The sequence below is a fragment of the Pseudomyrmex gracilis genome, unplaced genomic scaffold (assembly GCF_002006095.1).
Source record: "Pseudomyrmex gracilis isolate BER0280 unplaced genomic scaffold, ASM200609v1 scaffold_44, whole genome shotgun sequence".
Taxonomy (NCBI): domain Eukaryota; kingdom Metazoa; phylum Arthropoda; class Insecta; order Hymenoptera; family Formicidae; genus Pseudomyrmex; species Pseudomyrmex gracilis.
In genome coordinates, this window is record NW_018020628.1 from 893,068 (window position 1) to 910,988 (window position 17,921).

At 39.0% G+C, this 17,921-nt stretch overlaps 1 protein-coding gene across 1 annotated transcript in view; it reads right to left on the reverse strand.

Annotated features, from left to right (window-relative positions):
* Window positions 1-170: 170 nt before the first annotated feature.
* Window positions 171-17,921, reverse strand: part of LOC109853119 (nuclear hormone receptor FTZ-F1) — a 24,451-nt gene continuing 6,700 nt past the window's right edge. Inside the window, exons 2-5 of the mRNA XM_020424908.1 lie at window positions 5,493-6,199; window positions 4,209-4,467; window positions 3,822-3,922; window positions 171-3,714 (exon numbers count right to left, since the gene is read on the reverse strand). Of these exons, the coding sequence (XP_020280497.1) occupies window positions 3,568-3,714; window positions 3,822-3,922; window positions 4,209-4,467; window positions 5,493-6,199 (1,214 nt within the window). The 3' untranslated portion in view covers window positions 171-3,567. The remainder of the gene's footprint in view (window positions 3,715-3,821; window positions 3,923-4,208; window positions 4,468-5,492; window positions 6,200-17,921) is intronic.

Genomic DNA, 17,921 nt, shown 5'->3' on the forward strand with positions numbered 1-17,921 from the left:
TTTTTTTATTTATTTTTTTTTATTTTTAACTTTATTCCAACGATTTATATTGGATCAAAGAATCACATCGATATTTTTAAATTAGATTTTGCCAATCCGTAATTGGTAACTGTACATACTTAACATAAAAAAAAAAAATGTACAATAACGCTGTACTTGTCGTATGTTTATTCTAATTAGTGTTGTTAATTAAACGCGTAACAGATGATCGATCGTCATTCATGTTCAAGATGGACGTGCATAAAGAATGAGGCATTCAAAGATGTGAGATATGAATGAAATAATGTCGATTTGTAGAAAAAATTACTTTTTTTTTTTTGTTTGCACGTTTTTTACTCAAGTTAAGGATATGTCCGTGTAATTCTGTTCCAATAAAGAAGTGTAAAACTTGCTTAAACACATAATATAAACTTATTATATTTTATGTGACACAATTATTACACACAAACTTCAAAGAACGAATTTTTCGGAGATAGACAAAAAATGATTCAAACGCGAAAGTTAAACACAAATATGTTTGTTGAAAAACAAAAACATTTATATTTCTCGTGGTTTTAAAAAGTGGCTATTATGTAATTATTTTCGAAATACGGTTTTTCGATCGAAGTAGTTGTGCTTTTCGATTGTGTCGTTTTTTTTTTTGCGACAACAGAGGAAAACCCAGAGGAAACTTTTCGATCGGAATCGATTCCGAAAAAAGTACGTAATTGTTCCAATTTGTAAAAAAAGAACAAAAGTATCTTTTGTCTTTGAAAGCCAACTTTTTACAGAGAATTAATATATCACATATCATATATCACATGTTTATGCCTCGCTCTGTATACCAAATACACACAATGATAAATTGATTTTAGAACCACTTTTAGAAAAAGCTTTTTTCTTATTAACATAGAATTCATAGGTGACAATAGTGTGTGTTTGCATTTTAAATATATAGTATATATACGACTTGTTCCAAAATTATCAGACCGACGTGTTCGCAAGTCCCGGAAATAAAAGACGATTACAATAAATAAAATGATAGCGCAAACTCGTCCCAAACAGCTTTGTGATTTCAAGCGATTTGTTTCGTTTTCTTTTTTTTTTTTTTGTTTTTTTTTTGTTTTACCAACTGTGACAGCATTAACTAATAATATATGGTAAACGACACAATTATGAACTAATTTGCAGAAAATACAATAAAACCTAAGAGCTAATAACATGGATATACAATGAATACGATACTTTTTTTAATAAGTTTGTATTACATCGTAGGTGTTTCTTAACGTGTTTTAATTTATATACACTACACGAATTAAAAATATCTGTTTTTATGCATGTTACATTCATTCATTCCATTTTTTTTTTAATTGCTATCTGGGCGTCTATTCTGAGGTATGTGGTTACTAAAAATGTAAAAGTATATAAAAACTTAATACAGATATGAAGAGGTAGTCATTCGTGTCGTGAGTTAAATAAAAATAAATCTGTTTTTTTTTCTTTCCAAAGAGGCGCGCTCGAGTAAATGTGAACAATGATGAATCTAAAAACTGCTATTTTTTTTCTCCCGATTGTATTCAACATGAAGAACCGGACGCGATTTGAAAATTTGGGAACATCAGCATATTTTATATCGGCATGTAGTATATATATATACATATATACACACATATATGTATATATATGTATATATGTCGAACTTGACAGTGGACACAAATCTTTACTCACGTGATAAGTACATTTACGATATTTTTTTTTTTTTTTTTTTGACAAAAAATATTCTCTTCCGCGGTAATAATACTCGTTACTGCTCTTCTTGATTTGATTTAACACTCGGCTCTTAATCTAATGCGACGTCGAGGTTTCGCACTTGTATACAACAAGTACTTTACACCTAGTTTAAATGTATTATTACGAAAAATTGGTGGAAAAAGTGAAAGTAGTAAAATAGCATATTTTTTTGCAGCAGGTACGTGTTTGATACGTGGATTAAAAACAAGAGAAGTTGCAACGGGTAATATTACCAATCTAGCAGTACCAGAGGAAAGATTTCTGTCTCTGTTGTCACGTAGAAGCTTTACATCTGACACACACAATATAAATTCCCAATGGCTTGTTTTTTTTTTTTTTTTGTTTTGATACCACAGGCGTCGAAAAGACAACCTTCACAGCACTGAAGAATTTCTGACTATTGGCTAAACAATAATAATAATAATAATAATAATAATAATAATAATAATAATATTAATTATAATCTATTAGTGAAAAATTACTACTTTCGATCGCTATATATATATTTATTTATATATATATATCTCGCTTAACATTTACTAAATATTTCTCTATTTAAAACAACTGTGTGATACGGTTAATGTTGGTTTTATTTTTATGTATTTAGAATTAATCGCTAAACAACATAGGACCACATAAACCTTGCTCCAATAATTCTTTTTATTTCTTAAACAACACAGAATCTTTATTATGGTACAACATACAATAGTAAAATATCGCAATTTGTAGTTTTCCTGTTTTTTTTTCCGCCACCTATTTAAAAAATAATAAAGAGAAATATATGCGTAACACCTTAAAATTAGTGAAGACATTAAGTAGCTAATAATTTTTTCTCCAAATAACAGAAATATATTTATTTCATTTCATTATTCAACTATACACAAATTATTGTATTTAATTACATTATTTAACATTTGTTTTTTTTTTTTTTTACAAACATAATTGGAATGTTAACTAGTATTTACAATACATAGTACTTTTGCTGCATGCAAATGTGTGACAAAAAATGCAGATTTCTTTTTTAAATAGGAAATACTAAGGATGCCCAGGTGGCCGTGCAACAAACACATATGTATATTATATGCAAGTTACTGTCATTCAAGTATGCCCATTGAATCCCAGAAGCACGATTGATCTGGAGAAGAGAGAGACTTCGATTCTCTTTTAGTACGGTATAATTGTATTTCGTTTGTGTGTGAGAGAGAGCAAGGCTTCAGTGGTATGCTTAAAAATAAATTCGCATCTAAGTATTAGAAAAATATCTTTACTTATTTCAATTGCCCTGCCCTTTGACCAATATTTTTTTTTTTTTTTTTTAAACCACCCTTTGTACTGTTTTCAAGGCATCTTGCTTACTGTTTCCCTGCGCTTGTGTATATACCCACCAACAGGGGTAATTTTCTCCATGGATACAACTCTAAAACTTCAACATCAAATATAGAAAATATATGTGTTTATATATTTAGATACATTTTTTTATAATACATATACTATATATATATTTATATATATATATATTGTAAAGTATGTACGTCTATGTACTTGATTTGTATGCACAGGTATTTCTTGAACCAGAGCCCCCTTTAACTTGGTCCGATACCTTAGCAGCATTTTAGCTTTTAAATAGGTACTTTGAGGTCCACACTCTTTCTCAAGAAATTAGGGGCGCTACCACAACTTTCGAGAGAGAGAAAGAGAGAGAGAGAGAGAGAGAGAAAGATACACATATACACTTATATTTATTTATAGCAACGAAATGTATTCGATGGCATAAATTACCAGGAAAGAACGGTCGTTTCATTTTCTCTTGGCGTGAAGCATCTCCATTAGAAGTGTTTGCGTCGGTGCGCTCCCGTTACAATGCTTCTGATAAAGGTGTTCTTCTCCCCTCGTCGCCACCTCATGGATGTCTGGTAATACTGCTAACAGCTTGTTGAATTTATCCTGCAACGAAATAATCGAACTAAGACTAATATCCGTTATTTGCTGTCGTATCTTAGGTTTTTGGGCACATGAAAAGAGAGAGACAGCATTTCACAAATAATACATACTGGTACAGACGGATAACAAGTTAGCGTGTACTCCATAAGCGTCTGTTGCACGCGCTCATGACCCTCTTGCACATGCTTCTTGTTCACTAATCCGCGAACATCTGCAATTTAAATGCACATACAATGAGACACGAAGTAAGAAGCGATTTGTATTGTACAGAATGTAGAATGTTTACAAAAAGGAAGTAAAACACGATTGTTTTCTAACAAAACAAAATATAAACACAAGATTTCGACTCCGATATGTAATGACCCGACACTGTGTGTATGTGTGTGTGTGTGTGTGTACGTGTGCTTGGACAAACAAAAACAGTCTTATCGTCTCCTAATTTAATCTCGTTGTTTCTTAAAACACTTCGTGTGTTCGCGCGTGCGAAATTCACCTACCGTGATTCAGTAGCATTAGAAATTTCATGCATATGTAATCGGTGTTGTCGAATTTTAGTTCCTGAAGTTTCTTGGATAGATCGTTAAAGAGATCGGCCAAGGTAGGAACTCCGAGTAGGCCGAGGCAAAGGAGATCAAACTTTTGGCCATTGTGAAGTGTCGTCTCATCGGGTAGATTATTGTGTAACCTTTGATGAAGGTGATCCAGCACCAACATATCCGACCAAGAATGTTGCAACAGCTTCATTTGATCGTCAACCTACCGCATAAAAAATTTACACTTTGCGTAAATATTAACAACAATTCGTTACCCTTTAATATAATTCGATGCCTGCTATCAGATAAAGTTTTATTGATATCATTATTATTATCATTAACAACACGGGCAAGATAATATTTTTATGCACAATCTTTTTTCAACATATTACATTATACCAATATTACATAAAAATTATATAATTTATTATACAATTCATTTAAAATATCTTACATGACATTGTCGCTTGTTTATATTTTGATGTAATGTAACGAAGCATCGCAATAACACGGATATATATATGTATATAAATTTTTCTCGTTCGTATATAAACATTTATTTTGCGAAGAATTTTGATGAAGTAACACACACATACAAATACGACTATTATGTACTAAAATTCTGTGGTTGCACAACGTGTCACATGAAAAATTTATAGGTGATATAACTTTTTTATTTAAGATATATTTTAAGATATATTTATTAATATATATATATATGTATATTTCTTGTGATATTAAAATGTTATTATAAAAATAGCTGGTTGAAGTATGCGGTTTTACGCGGTCCTGCTTTGGGGCAACCGCCATAACCCAGAAACGTATCTTGTTATGACCCAGATATGATGCGATGCTTTTGAAATCATTCAGCGATTGTGCAATGCCTTTGGTTACCTCACATCCCCGCTCATGCCACGAGCAGGCCAAGCAACCGAGTTATTTATCGGTAAGAACAAACTTCTTTCGACAAGGAGATTCTCGACAACACACAATTAGCAACTACCGTTGCAATTACGATTAGTTTATTTGTAATATCGTTTGTTTATATTTTTATGTCGAGGCACATCTCAGCGTTTTTTCTTCTATTGAGACTTAAATTCTTTTATTGATTAAATAAAAAATTAAAACACAAACCAAAACGCGAGTTACCAATCAAAGTCGCGATAAATGAAAGTAAAAAAGAAACTTATGTTGTATATATATATATATATATTTGTGCTGAAAAGTCGCAAACTCTGCGATACTTACCTTGAGATCCTTGAAGAACGTAGAATTTCTAGCCCAATCCACTTGTGAGAATAAATTCTGGTCGAGCACTTTGCACATTAATTCGAACAAGTCCACTTCACACTGATTGTACGTTTGGTTTTGCAAGAGTCCGAAGAGAGACGTCTGCCACTCGCGATCGTCGATCGACGCTAGGAAGTCCCTTATCATCTGACTATTTTTCAGAGAGGCAGCGGGGTTGGAGCCGTAACCGACGGTACTGGCGCCGTGGGGCGGCGCGGACTGCTCGCCGAAGTTGAAGGTCTTCGTGCCGGGGGTCGTGGAGTTGGCAGCCCAGAGCTTGCTGTCCAGGGCGGAGTTGAGGTTGTGCAGGTGATTGCCACCGCTGGCACCGAGGTTTGGCTGAGTGGACGGCGCGATCAGCTGATGCTGACCGGCTCCGCTGCCCGCTTGCGTCGTAACCAGACCAGCGGCCACAGTCGCGGGGGACGGACTCGAGTCAGGCGATGAGGTCAGACTCGAGACCTGAGGTATTTGTATTTCCTGTTTGATGTGCAGCAACGGCGACACCGCGGACGTGTAGCTGGATGGATCGCCACCGAGGCTACCGCGTATCGTTTGAATCGCCAGTTGCCTTTGACGCATGAGCTGCAACTTCCGCGCTCTGTCCCTCTTGTACATGGGTCCGAATTTGTTCCTACCGCCTCGCATCCTATCCGCTCGCACAGCTGGAACAGAACAGAAGAATCGCCGATTTATGTGAAACGCGAACAATTGACTTTTTTTTTTGTATTTCTTAAATAAGAGAAGGAAATAATATACTGAGAGATCTTTATCCTTGACGGACTTCGCTGCGAGCGCGAAACAAATTTTTGTGCGCCGTTAAATGCGCCGAGATTTTATCCCGAAGGTCGAGTCGCTGTATAAATTTCTGAGGAAATGTAAGATAAATAAATCTACACAAAAAGATCAATATATTCGCATATATTCTAGTCTCGAATGAAAACTTCGAGCCGCGCACTAAAAGATTTCTTTCTTTTTTAATAATGATGTTATTAATCAAATTTCTAATAAACAAAGTTGTTTGTTTGATTCATTTACTTTTAGAAGTAAAAGTTAAAACTTGTGGTATTTCACTTTTCGCACTATCTCTGGTGCTGGCCTATTTTCCACTCGGCAACTAACACACACAGAAATACGTATAGAAATTACATATAAAAGGCTCGGGTGTAAAACAAGATAAGTGACATTTGAAACGTATCCATCTCTTGTTTTACACGCGCACAACCGAGTCTTTCATTATACGCGCAAAAATCCTTGAAAACAAAAAACTCGGTCAAATATTCGGAGAAAACCAATGAAACTACAAACGATTACATATGACCTTGCAGACATTTTGTATCTTATTTTGAACACCAACTTGATGTTTACTTTTCGAAAGTGTGTTTACCAATCAAGAAATCTCTGGCGAGATTCGAAACGTGTAAAAACACAAATATGTTAATATTAATTGAGATTTAATGAGTGTAAAAACAAGATCGATCGTTGTAACCGACACACATCTCTCGCGCTCGATCTGCGTCCGATTTGCGCGACTTTACTCAACGAAACAATCAACAACAATTTTCCTAATGCGTGCAATTCGCACGAATTAGGCAACGCGCGAGATTGACTACAATAACGCGATCGACATGTGATCGGAGCGCAGGAGAGCGCGATCCGCCAACTAAAAACGGCGTTTTGTTCGTGTTCTCAACGCCATTCAAGAATCGAGGGAAATCTCGCGGGCGTGACTGCGCGCGATCGAACGAAGCAACCTTGGGGAAGCGGTCTTCTGAGTCGGACGTCGACGAAAGCGGAAGTCACGGTTAATCGGCAGATAAGTAGGACAAAAGCGTGAGAGTGCGCGCACCGCACTTCTATTTCTGTTACACACACGCGCGTGTGTCGTGCACGCGCGCGCGTAGTTGCAATATATAAACGGAACGCGAGCGTAATACTTTGCACGCGACGAGCGAATCACCACCATGTTCGGCGGTCGCTTGTTCCAAACGTCCACGTTTTTATTAACGACGTTATCGGAGGGATGCATTTAAATCCACGTATATATATATATATATACATACATTTACACACACACACACGTCCGGCTTCTTTCCGATAACGAACACCATCTGCGGCAGATCTGCAAGTCGATTGGGATCGGTAATCCGAGAGTACGTGTTTGTGACGTTTTCTCGTCATTCAAAGAAGACTGGACACATTTGTCGCGCTCATTTGTTTTCAGACCCCATCAAAGCTTGACAGTAAAATATCGTTACTTATTGCGGCAAGTTTCCACATTTCGACTGTGTGCATTTGCCACACGAGACGCACAATAGGGTCTCGCGTGCCTTAGATAAATCTTCGTTCAAGAAGATTCTTCCGTATCTCGTAACGTGTATTATTGTTATCATTTTTGAAAAAGATCGGTGACAGAAGCTATTTTTTGATGAAAAGTTTTCAGTTTTTCAAGCGAAACATAGATCTTGCGTACGATTGTTACTTTTTTTCATTATTATTAAAACTGAACGCTTTTGAAACTGAACGATTAAAATATCACATATCTGCTAAATTCATTGGAAAATGTCACGAGAACCCATCGTAATAAAGCCGAGTCTCATATATTCGCCTAATATCATTTGAACGTGTCAAAACTTTCTTTCGAGAAAAATCATTGTGCTCGGTTTTACCACCACCCGGTGTCCAAATGGGAAAGTGCGAAACGACAAACTTTTCGCATCATCGGAGCCGCATTGTCCGCTTACGCTCCGACTGTCAATACTCCGGACAATAACGTTAAGCTTGATTTAACAATATTACGTTATAACCGATAAAGGGTAACTTTTTTTTTCTGAATAAACTCTATTCCCGAGAAAATGGGTGAAGCTGAAGTCATAGGCACGAGGCAAGGTTCATGATGTAACGAACAATGAATGACTTATTATGGTCTCTTCCATGATTCGAAATCATCTCGTGTAAGGAACATGATTTTCCACGCTTGTCAGTCGGTCCGAGATGCCCGCCGCGCGGGTGGTCATTTCCTACAACATGCAAAATATAAAAGACATGCCGCTCGGAACGCTATCTATAGAGAAGAAAAAACGTATTTAACTTGAGACAAATTGCGGTGGTAAATCATCTTAACAATGACCCTCAATAAAACACTGACTCAAAAAAAAATAGATGACATTTTCTTTGTCCGTCAAAAGCATAAGTAATAATTGTTGAAGTCTTCCTCCTTCCTTCTTCGTGATACAGAGAACTGTCCCAGATGGAAAGATTACAACGCCTCTTTTGTATCTGATAATGCGAAATTTCCCGTTCTTTTTCAAAGAAGTTGCAAAAATTGTTGGATTTTTTTTTTGTTTTCAATTGTTTGTCAAAAATTCCGTCAATTATTTGACTTGTTCAATTTCGAAATTGAAAGTAACGAGCGAATCAATATGCGAAAGAAATCAATGCGCGACGAGTGTCTGATGTAGTGTAAAACGTCTATATGTGCGTCTCTCGAAGAAATAAATACGATATCAAAGATCGTAGTGTGTAAATTACTAGATTGATTGGAGATTAAATTATCATAAATATCGGAGCGATAATGTCATCAGTCGACGGTATGAATTTAATGTGAATTACCGCTTTATGTGCGCACACATTTCGCGTTATATGGAGAGAAGCTCGAAAGCTCTTCATCACGAGCTCAAAAGCTCGTCCACTCGTCTCTCCTCTCCTAGTCTTTCACAAAATTAACGTATCTCTAGGATCCGAGAGCAGCACGTCGTCGCGACGCCACCCTCGTAGACCACCATTGTGGGTCGAGAAGGTCGGTCGCGACACACACTCGTCGCCTCTGAACTCTCGCAGGGGCGCGCGCTCTCGGGCGAAAACGGCGGCGTTGCCTATTTTCGTACACCGAGTAGTCGCATAAAACGAACGAACGAACGAACGAACGAACGAGCGAACGAGCGAGCGAGCGAGCGTGCTCGTTGAAAGTGAAAGGAGGTTGAATCGCTCTTGCCCGTCCCCCCTCCCCCCACTTCAGCCTGCGCCGCCCCGCGCACAACCCTCCTCTCTCACCCCTCCTGTTCCGCGTCCCCCTTTCCCGCCCCCGACCTCACGTACCGCCGCGTAATCCCCGCACCTCTACCCGCTCCACATTGCCGCCTCCGCGGCACCCCGCGGTACCTCCTGTTCCCCCTGTTTCCCCGTCGTCGAAGTCGACTTCGCGACTATCGATATGTACTGCGTGGAGGCAAAGCCGGCGCAAACGTAGCCATACCATCATCCTGCGGTACCGCGATTTCGTTTCGGCCGAAGGCGCGCCGCCTCGTCTACATATACACGATACGTGTGTATATATACGTATGTACGCGTACATACATGTATGTACACAGTAAGCCGCTGCTCCTTTTCGCGACTCCGTTCCTTCACACCTCGTAAATGCAGACGACGATTTCGTCGACGATGCGGTTGAGATCTACACGACGTTTCCAATCTCCTCCCGGAGCCTCTATAACTCACCCGTATGATTAGTGCGATAGGTTTGTAATTGCTCGTCGTGGTGGGTTTTGAAAAACTTTTCAAAAATTTGTCAGATGTTTTAGATAGATAATTGTCACATAGCCGGAACTTATATACGCGCAATAATTTGTTGATAAATCCTAATTGAGTTTAGGATTTATCAAGAAATTTACAAATTTTGCTCTCTCCTATTATGTGCGCGAAAAAATAAGTTTTTTAAACGTGTAAATTGTCATACAATAATTCGAACTGAAATCAATTCGAACTTCATAATTGGATGCTTGTTTCGCATCGCACGAATTATCCATTTAATTCTCTCCGTGAAATTAGGATTTTTATTATACATGTTCTGTGTTAAAATTATTGCATTAAAAATATTTAAAGTTGAACGCACTGTCAATAATTTTTTGTGGCTTTAATGTTGCAGATTTTAGAACATGTATGAGGTTTTTTGTTTTATAATCGGCGTTTATTTTTTTCGATAGCACAGTTCCCCTTTGTACGGACAGATACATATTTTTGTGTGTTATAATAGAGAAAATAGGAATATTTATGACTTTGCGTTAAATATTATCGTAAATCTTGTTCTGCGCGCGTGTGCGTCGCACTTTTTCTGGTACGATTTATCGACAAAGCAAGTTTTTACACACGTTCGGTTGAATAAATTATTCCTGTTTTAAGAATTTCTATTTAATATCCAAGAGAAGACGAATTGTCTTCTGACAAATTTACGATTTTGTGTGCTATTATTCCTCAAATGAAATATTGAGACAGAAACAAAATTATTCGTTTTTTTTTCGCACCGATCAAGTTTTCCATTTCGCTTTGTTTTGTTGAAAAACGTTCCGCCGATTATTGACTTTGTCGTCAATTTCGCAAGAGTTATTGAACGCAACATAAACATATACCGTTCAACTCGCTGTTGTACTGGCCTAGATTATGAGTGATAAACTTGTTTTTGTTTTTTTTTTTTTTTTAATGAAACAAACCGTGTGTGTTGCGTTAACGAGTTGCAAACACAACGCGAGAAACAAAACTTAGCAAAATTAGCTCGCGAGCGTTTTTGGCGTGTTACAAGTCGCGGGAGAAGCCGCAATATGGCGATCCTTATATCGAAATCGGTAATGTGTTTCATCATGATGTTTACGTCAAAATGTTTACACGCTTTCGAAATAACCCAAATCGCTGATCGTATATCGAGCCACAATTGTATCCCGCACGCGTGGCTTTAGCACGCGGATCACGCTGGCGCACGTGCGTGTGCGCAAAGTTTTTTTTCTTTTTTGTTTCTCTTTCAACCTTCTGCAATGTTCTGGTTTTCAAGCATGGCGGCTGTAACACAGTCGCGGTGTTTTATAAAAAGTAATGAAAAAAACGCGACAAACACGAAAATGGAACGGTAAAGTCTCGTGCGATCGATTTTGAAACGTGAGCCTGACAATCTCTCCCTCTCGGCAATTCCGAAGTTGACGACTCAACTATCTCGAAATAGTCATCTTCCGTACAAGTTATTTGAATCGCAAAAATACGTTTCATAAAATGTAAATAAATGCATTTCATTTTACGCGCGAAGACGATTTTTGAACCTTTCAATGTTTGCAAAAACATACTCCATAAAATTTCCCTCGTTTCCACAGTGTACGAGCAATTAAAGTAAAAGTTAATTTGTTCTTTTTTTTTATATATATATAAATGTTTCACTTCCTCTTATTCAAAGGTCGTGACCTCATTTTATTACATGCAATTCCGAACTACGGTCATTATTCGAATAAAATTAAAATTGTGCGACGCGACGGATTCGAACGGTGGCGAATCGAGTGGGTGGTAACGATTCGCGTGGGCGAACGGCCTTATAACGTATCGATGTAGCGGGGTGATTCGATCGGACGATCGTCGAATATGCATGTATGTTTCGAACCGTAACACTGGATGGAATTTATGTTCGAACTGCCGGTTATCGAGCGAACGAGAATTGGCGGCCGCACAAAGCGAACGAGATTATTCCTTCCTACACATCACGAATTCGGATATTGTGTATCCGGAAGTTTCGGATAATATACGCAAAATCGCGCGTGATTGCATTTATTTTTTTCTTCTCACTTTTTTACACACGAAAGACATCGCGTTCGATAAATTTCACAGCAGCAACAGCTGCAAAGCGAGGAAATCACCGCCCGCGCGCTCCGCTTTATAAAATTCGCTTCGAAATTCTCTTCGAAATCTAACGTAACACAATTTGCTCCCCGATAAAAAACGCCGCTTGCAAATATACACGCGGATAATCATTTTTATTAATGCGAGCATACGCGCGTGAGAATTTTACAAAATTAATAAATTAAGTTTCTCGATTAAACAAATCTTGAATTGTCAATTACGGAGGCAGACGCGGTCTTTTGTGTGTGTGAACACACGTGAAACAAATCAAAGAAGACACATTTCTATCGATCCGCGGTCATTAGAGAAACGGCGCACGCGATTCTCTCGCACAGCCTCGTTTTATTACGCAACTTTGCAGCGCACGCCTACCGGAAAAGTTCCATTTTCGCGGAATTACTCCGGTCGGCTCGTAGTAGTCGGATCTTCTCTCTCTCGGGTTGTATTAAAACGTGCGCAAGAGTCTAGAGTTTGTATTAAAAAAATAAAATAAAATAAAAAAATAGAAATATTCAATCGATTTATAATTTTATTTGATTTTCTACATCTACCTATTATATTTTTGGTGTTTTCGTTTATTTTATTTTTTTTTATTTTTATTTTTCAGGTATTTGTCAAATATGACACGATTTAAAAATTGATAAAATAACCACGAAGAGAAATTCAAACGCGCTCGTATTTCGCGGAGCAAAAATTTTTTCGTTCTTTGCGACAGTAAGTTCAGTTCATCGTTCTCTTAACAGACAGTTCGAGATAAGATTTGCGAGAATACTGAAAAAATATGTGTGTATTCACAAAAGCATAAGAGATATTTAAACTGGAGCGCAATAATGCACGGTAAACCGTTCTCCTATAGATATTCGCCCGATTGGCTTCTCGTCTTTCGCTCTATTTACACATATATACGTAACAGATAACATCAGGAGCGACGGAATATCATGGACTATTTGTGTCGTTCATTCAAGTATTCGCAGGCCGTTTGCGTCAAACGTTCGCGATTCGTGTGTGCAGCACACCGCTTGCAATGGGGTCGGTCGCGCAGACCTTCCGAAGAATGCCGATCCATATATCCGGTTTGCGCCTAGGTTTTGCGTTGATAAGCGTTCCTGGATCGCCGAACTCGCTGACAACGACAACGACGACGACGACGACGATGACGTTGCAGCACGCGCGCACATCGAAAAGAAAGGAAAATCCAACTCGGCGAATCTGGCCCATATAGAGACCCTGGTGTGACGTCAGATTCGCTCCCCATGAAATTAAAACAGCGTACCACGTGATCGCGCTCGCCCACAGTCCGGCCAATCACGCGACTACGGGATCCCTCTGTGTGACACGCGCACATATCGGACTGCGACATGTAAACGCGAGTCGTTTCGCGCGCACATATTGCGAAAGAGCGCGAAAAAAAAAAAAAAAACGAGACGCACGTTTTGGTGTCGCCGTCGGGAGGACGTTCCCGTCGGAAATACACGCGGGGAACAAAGAGAACAACGCTCCGCATCGAAAATAAGTGTAATATTGAACTTTCTGTTTTAAGGGGGTTTTCACAACAAAAAGATTGTAAAGCCCCCAAATAAAAACCCCCAATTAACGAAAATAGCAAAAAACAGATGTCACATCTTTAATTAATCGCAAAGCCAAACGATGCGCGTTCAAAGAAAAAAAAAAACGTCAATTACGCCGCTAAATATTGAATGCGCAGCCGCGCGACAGAAATTGCAGAGAAATTCGAAACAGACAGCCGCGCGTTGGTGTTGCGTCGCGATAACGCATGCGCACCTGTCTTTCGGTCCCGACAGCAGGCATTTCAATTAATGACACCGCTAATACGGCGACGAGAGCCATTATCGCGGAGCGAAATAATGCTTACGTAATACGTACGACGGGGACCCCGTAACCGAGGGCCCTCCGTGAAGGTTCGATGTGAATTCGTGTATAACTCGGCGTGCGCGCACGAGAGGCGCAAGCCGAGAAAGAAGTAAAAGCGTCAGAGAAAAGAAGACGATGAGGCTTCGCTCAACGATGGGGATTACACAATCCCCGCCTCAACCTAACCTTTCTCCCCCACCACGGGTGGCAAGTGCGCCCGCGCGAAAAGGTAGGAGTCGAACAAGCGGGCGGGCGGGCGGACGAACGGACGGACGGACAAGAGGAACGGACGGACGGACGAACGAATGGGCACACAGGTATACAGGCACCGTCTTGCACCATAATACAATAATTATGAAATTCGTGAGTTTCTAACGAAGGGGCGAATGCCGCACGATTCTGTTTTACAAGACCGCCGCGCGCACCGTGAGATTTCCCATGATGACCGGAGTCCAGAATTTTTCCAGAGACCATGGAAACGTCAGAAAAGAGACTCTCGGAAGAAGAATTACGGGAACGTCTATAGAATGTCTATCGCCGCTTCCGCAAAAACTTGTTCTAATATAAATTTTATATATTCGTAACATATATGTATATATATTTAAAACTAATGACTAATTAAAAAAACTCCAGTAAATCTTTAAGTAACTTCTGAGAGATATAATAGAAAACAAAGATACTCTCTAAATTTTAACGTTCGAAGAACGTTTTTCGGGTTTCGCGTTAGTGTCATTATTTTTATACCGACGTTGTTCCTATTTTATACCGATGTTTCGTGAACACATCAGCTCACTTCAGAGTTTCAAGAGCAGCCTGATACTCTAAATTTCTTTTTTTTATTCATATTTAAAATCTTTATAAATTATCATTCACACTAACATCTAAAGACACACATTAAGGAGTGTCATTGCAGAAAATTAGCAATTTTCACTTTTCAAAATTTTCAAGTTATTACATGCTACGTGTATATCATGTACGCACACATAAAAAATGATTTATTTATACTAAAAGCTTCGTTACACCGATAAAAACGTTGAAGTTATTTTCATTTATTCCAGTTCTAGGTTCTTCTTATCGCGTCGCCTTCATTACCTTATAAATTTCCGACGTCGCTGTACTCTGACCTGAATCGCCAAAATCAACTCGCGCGCTCGCGTTTCCATCGCGGTCACACCACGAACTAACTACTGTGTCTTTCGTCGCGTTTGACAAACAGATCGTTAAAAACGAACGACAGAGAGAGAGAGAGAACTTTTATTTAATTTTCAGAAATTCTCACACCCCGAGATCTCTCGGGTGAAAAATATGGAAAAGCAGAGCGGAGTTGCCTACTCTCTCGCGGAGTAGGTACCTACAATCCGAGAACAATGGCGTCGCGTTATTAAACGCGACCTTGAACGTGACTTGCCGTTTGACCTCGAGCACGAAGAAATGTGGAAGACATTCGCGATTCGGTGACGAAAAAGAACTGTTTTTGTGTTCACACCGAAAAACTGGTTTTGATGTGCTGCGAGAGAGAGAGAGCGTTCCGAGATTCTCGTGATAATAAAAAAAAAAAAAAAAAAAATTAAAAATGACAAAGAACGATGCACCTATTATTTTCTATCTGATACGCGCGAAAATCAGCCGGCGCGACACCAGTGTGTTTTATGCACCCGCTCCAAATAACTGCGCGCGCGCGCGCGCGTATACTGGTGACGCGCACGAACTCGTTCCTTCAACCCTCCATACTCTCTTATTAACATCTATTAAACTTCGTCGCTTTTTTTTTTTTTTTTTTTTCAAGCGTCCCGCGTTCGTGAGAGATGCAATACCTCTAACTCCGCGCGACGAAAAAAATTAATGGAGCGCGCGTAATTTAGTCCGGGCCTTTTGCGATTAAATTTTATGGATGTACGAAAATTAAATCGAACGTAACGAAAAGAACCTCCGAGTTCGACGCGCGCGCGCGTTTCTAAATTTCGGATCCTCACCCGGCAGCATCGGGTATATTTTCGTTCATCTAATAGAAATTGTTTCCGACCGAAAGGCTTTCACCTGCGAGGCATTACGTGCAAGAAAGAAAGCCCGTCCTACCTCAAATTTCTAATTACGCAATAGAAGGATGAAGCTACATAAGACAGAATTTGCTTTTGCGTAGAATTGGAAAAAATTAACAATGACAACAATGCCGCCTGCAATTCACGATTCTCATGAAAACAATTTGCAATTTAAAAACAAGCGGAGTTTCGAATATTATATCGAAGCAAAGTGAATCTATTTTTATGATCTGAATATTTTATTGTTCAAAGTCACGAAACTTGAAAATATTGTTTTTATCTCCTCTCTCTCTCTCTCTCTCTCTCTCTTTGTATATTTTGTCATGTAATAACGCTCTTACAGTTCGTGGAATTTCAAAACTTAAGTACTAAGCAGGCGAAGGCACGCACATCGACATTTTTATTCTGGTGTGTCGGAAGACGGTTTTACGTTTTTTTTCTCACTTTTATTAAAGTTTCAGCGCGAATATTTCTTAACGGGATTATACGGACACCTTCGGATTTAGAACTCTAACGAGAAAAAAAAAAAAAAAAAAAAAAAAGAAATCCTCGACGTTCGAGAATTCTGCACTGTCGAAAGTTGGTTCGAGGTTAAAAAGTTCTCATGGACGCGCGGCGGTCTTAAGGAAGTTTGCCTGACTCCTCCTATATATAGACGACGCCGTTTGTACAAGTTGGCGCTACAGGGAATAAAGATTGTTACTACTGACGCGAAATCGCGACATGTTCCCGGCACAGACCGCGTCTCGTCTCTCTTTCTTGTGTTGCGTCTCGACATACACACGTGCGCTCTCGGTGCCGCGACTCTCCGGGACCCCCTTTTGCACGCGACAGTCAATCGTAAACAAAGAACGTCTAGATTCGTAGCGAGGGGTTCTCATTCCGTTCGTTTGATAAAGACGCGCAAAAAAACTCCAATCCGCGAACTCGAGTCCGGGAAGAGAGAAGTTCCTTTTCTGTATCTTCTTCGCGCGTGAACAAAAGTGAACATTTTTGTTTTGTTTTTTTTTAAATTAAAATCTCACTCGAACATCGCGCGTTTTGTCGCACACACAGAACGCCACACACCTTCCGTCGCAATTTTAATTCTGCAAATGTTACGAAACAAAAGTCAACGCTCGTCGATTTTGGCGTTCTATCGCGTATACATTCGAAATCCGTGTCGTATTCGATGCACGCGCGCGCGCGCGACAATATTTTATTCCGACTGAATTCACTCTGTCGAATGCGAAATTACATTTTTGTTTTATCGACGCTATTTGAACGTAATTTTGATAAGGAGATCCTGCACGTAATATACGCCGACAGCGCGTCCACGTTGTATGTGGCGCGCAATTTCTTCTCGGAGTTTTACTTTTCGACGTTGCGTGCGCGCAATACGTATTTGCATACGAGAATTATTTTTTGTTTTATACAGTGGTTCCACACACCGAAACACACCGCCGCGTTTAAAGCGCGGCATTACGTATGCGCGCGTACTAAATACATTATGTACGGGGAAAACAATCGTCGCAACAGAGACGCGACGCAGGAATTAATGTGCGCATGACATTATCACGTAACATGTATAATTTTTAAATATAAAGCACATCTTTTTTTTTTTTTTTTTCAAGTAAATTGGTTTTACCCGCCCGCGGATGTCGCGGAGATTATTTATTCGTACGACTTAAAGATTTAAAGCAGTTGTTAAGTTTCTTTTTTCCTTTTTTTTGTTTTCAAGAACTCGTTAATAATCCGCACGTAAACTATTTAAAGATATGAAGAAGCGATATGTGGAACTCCGTTATCGACTGCAAAAAAAAAAAAAAAAAAAAAAAAAAAAAAA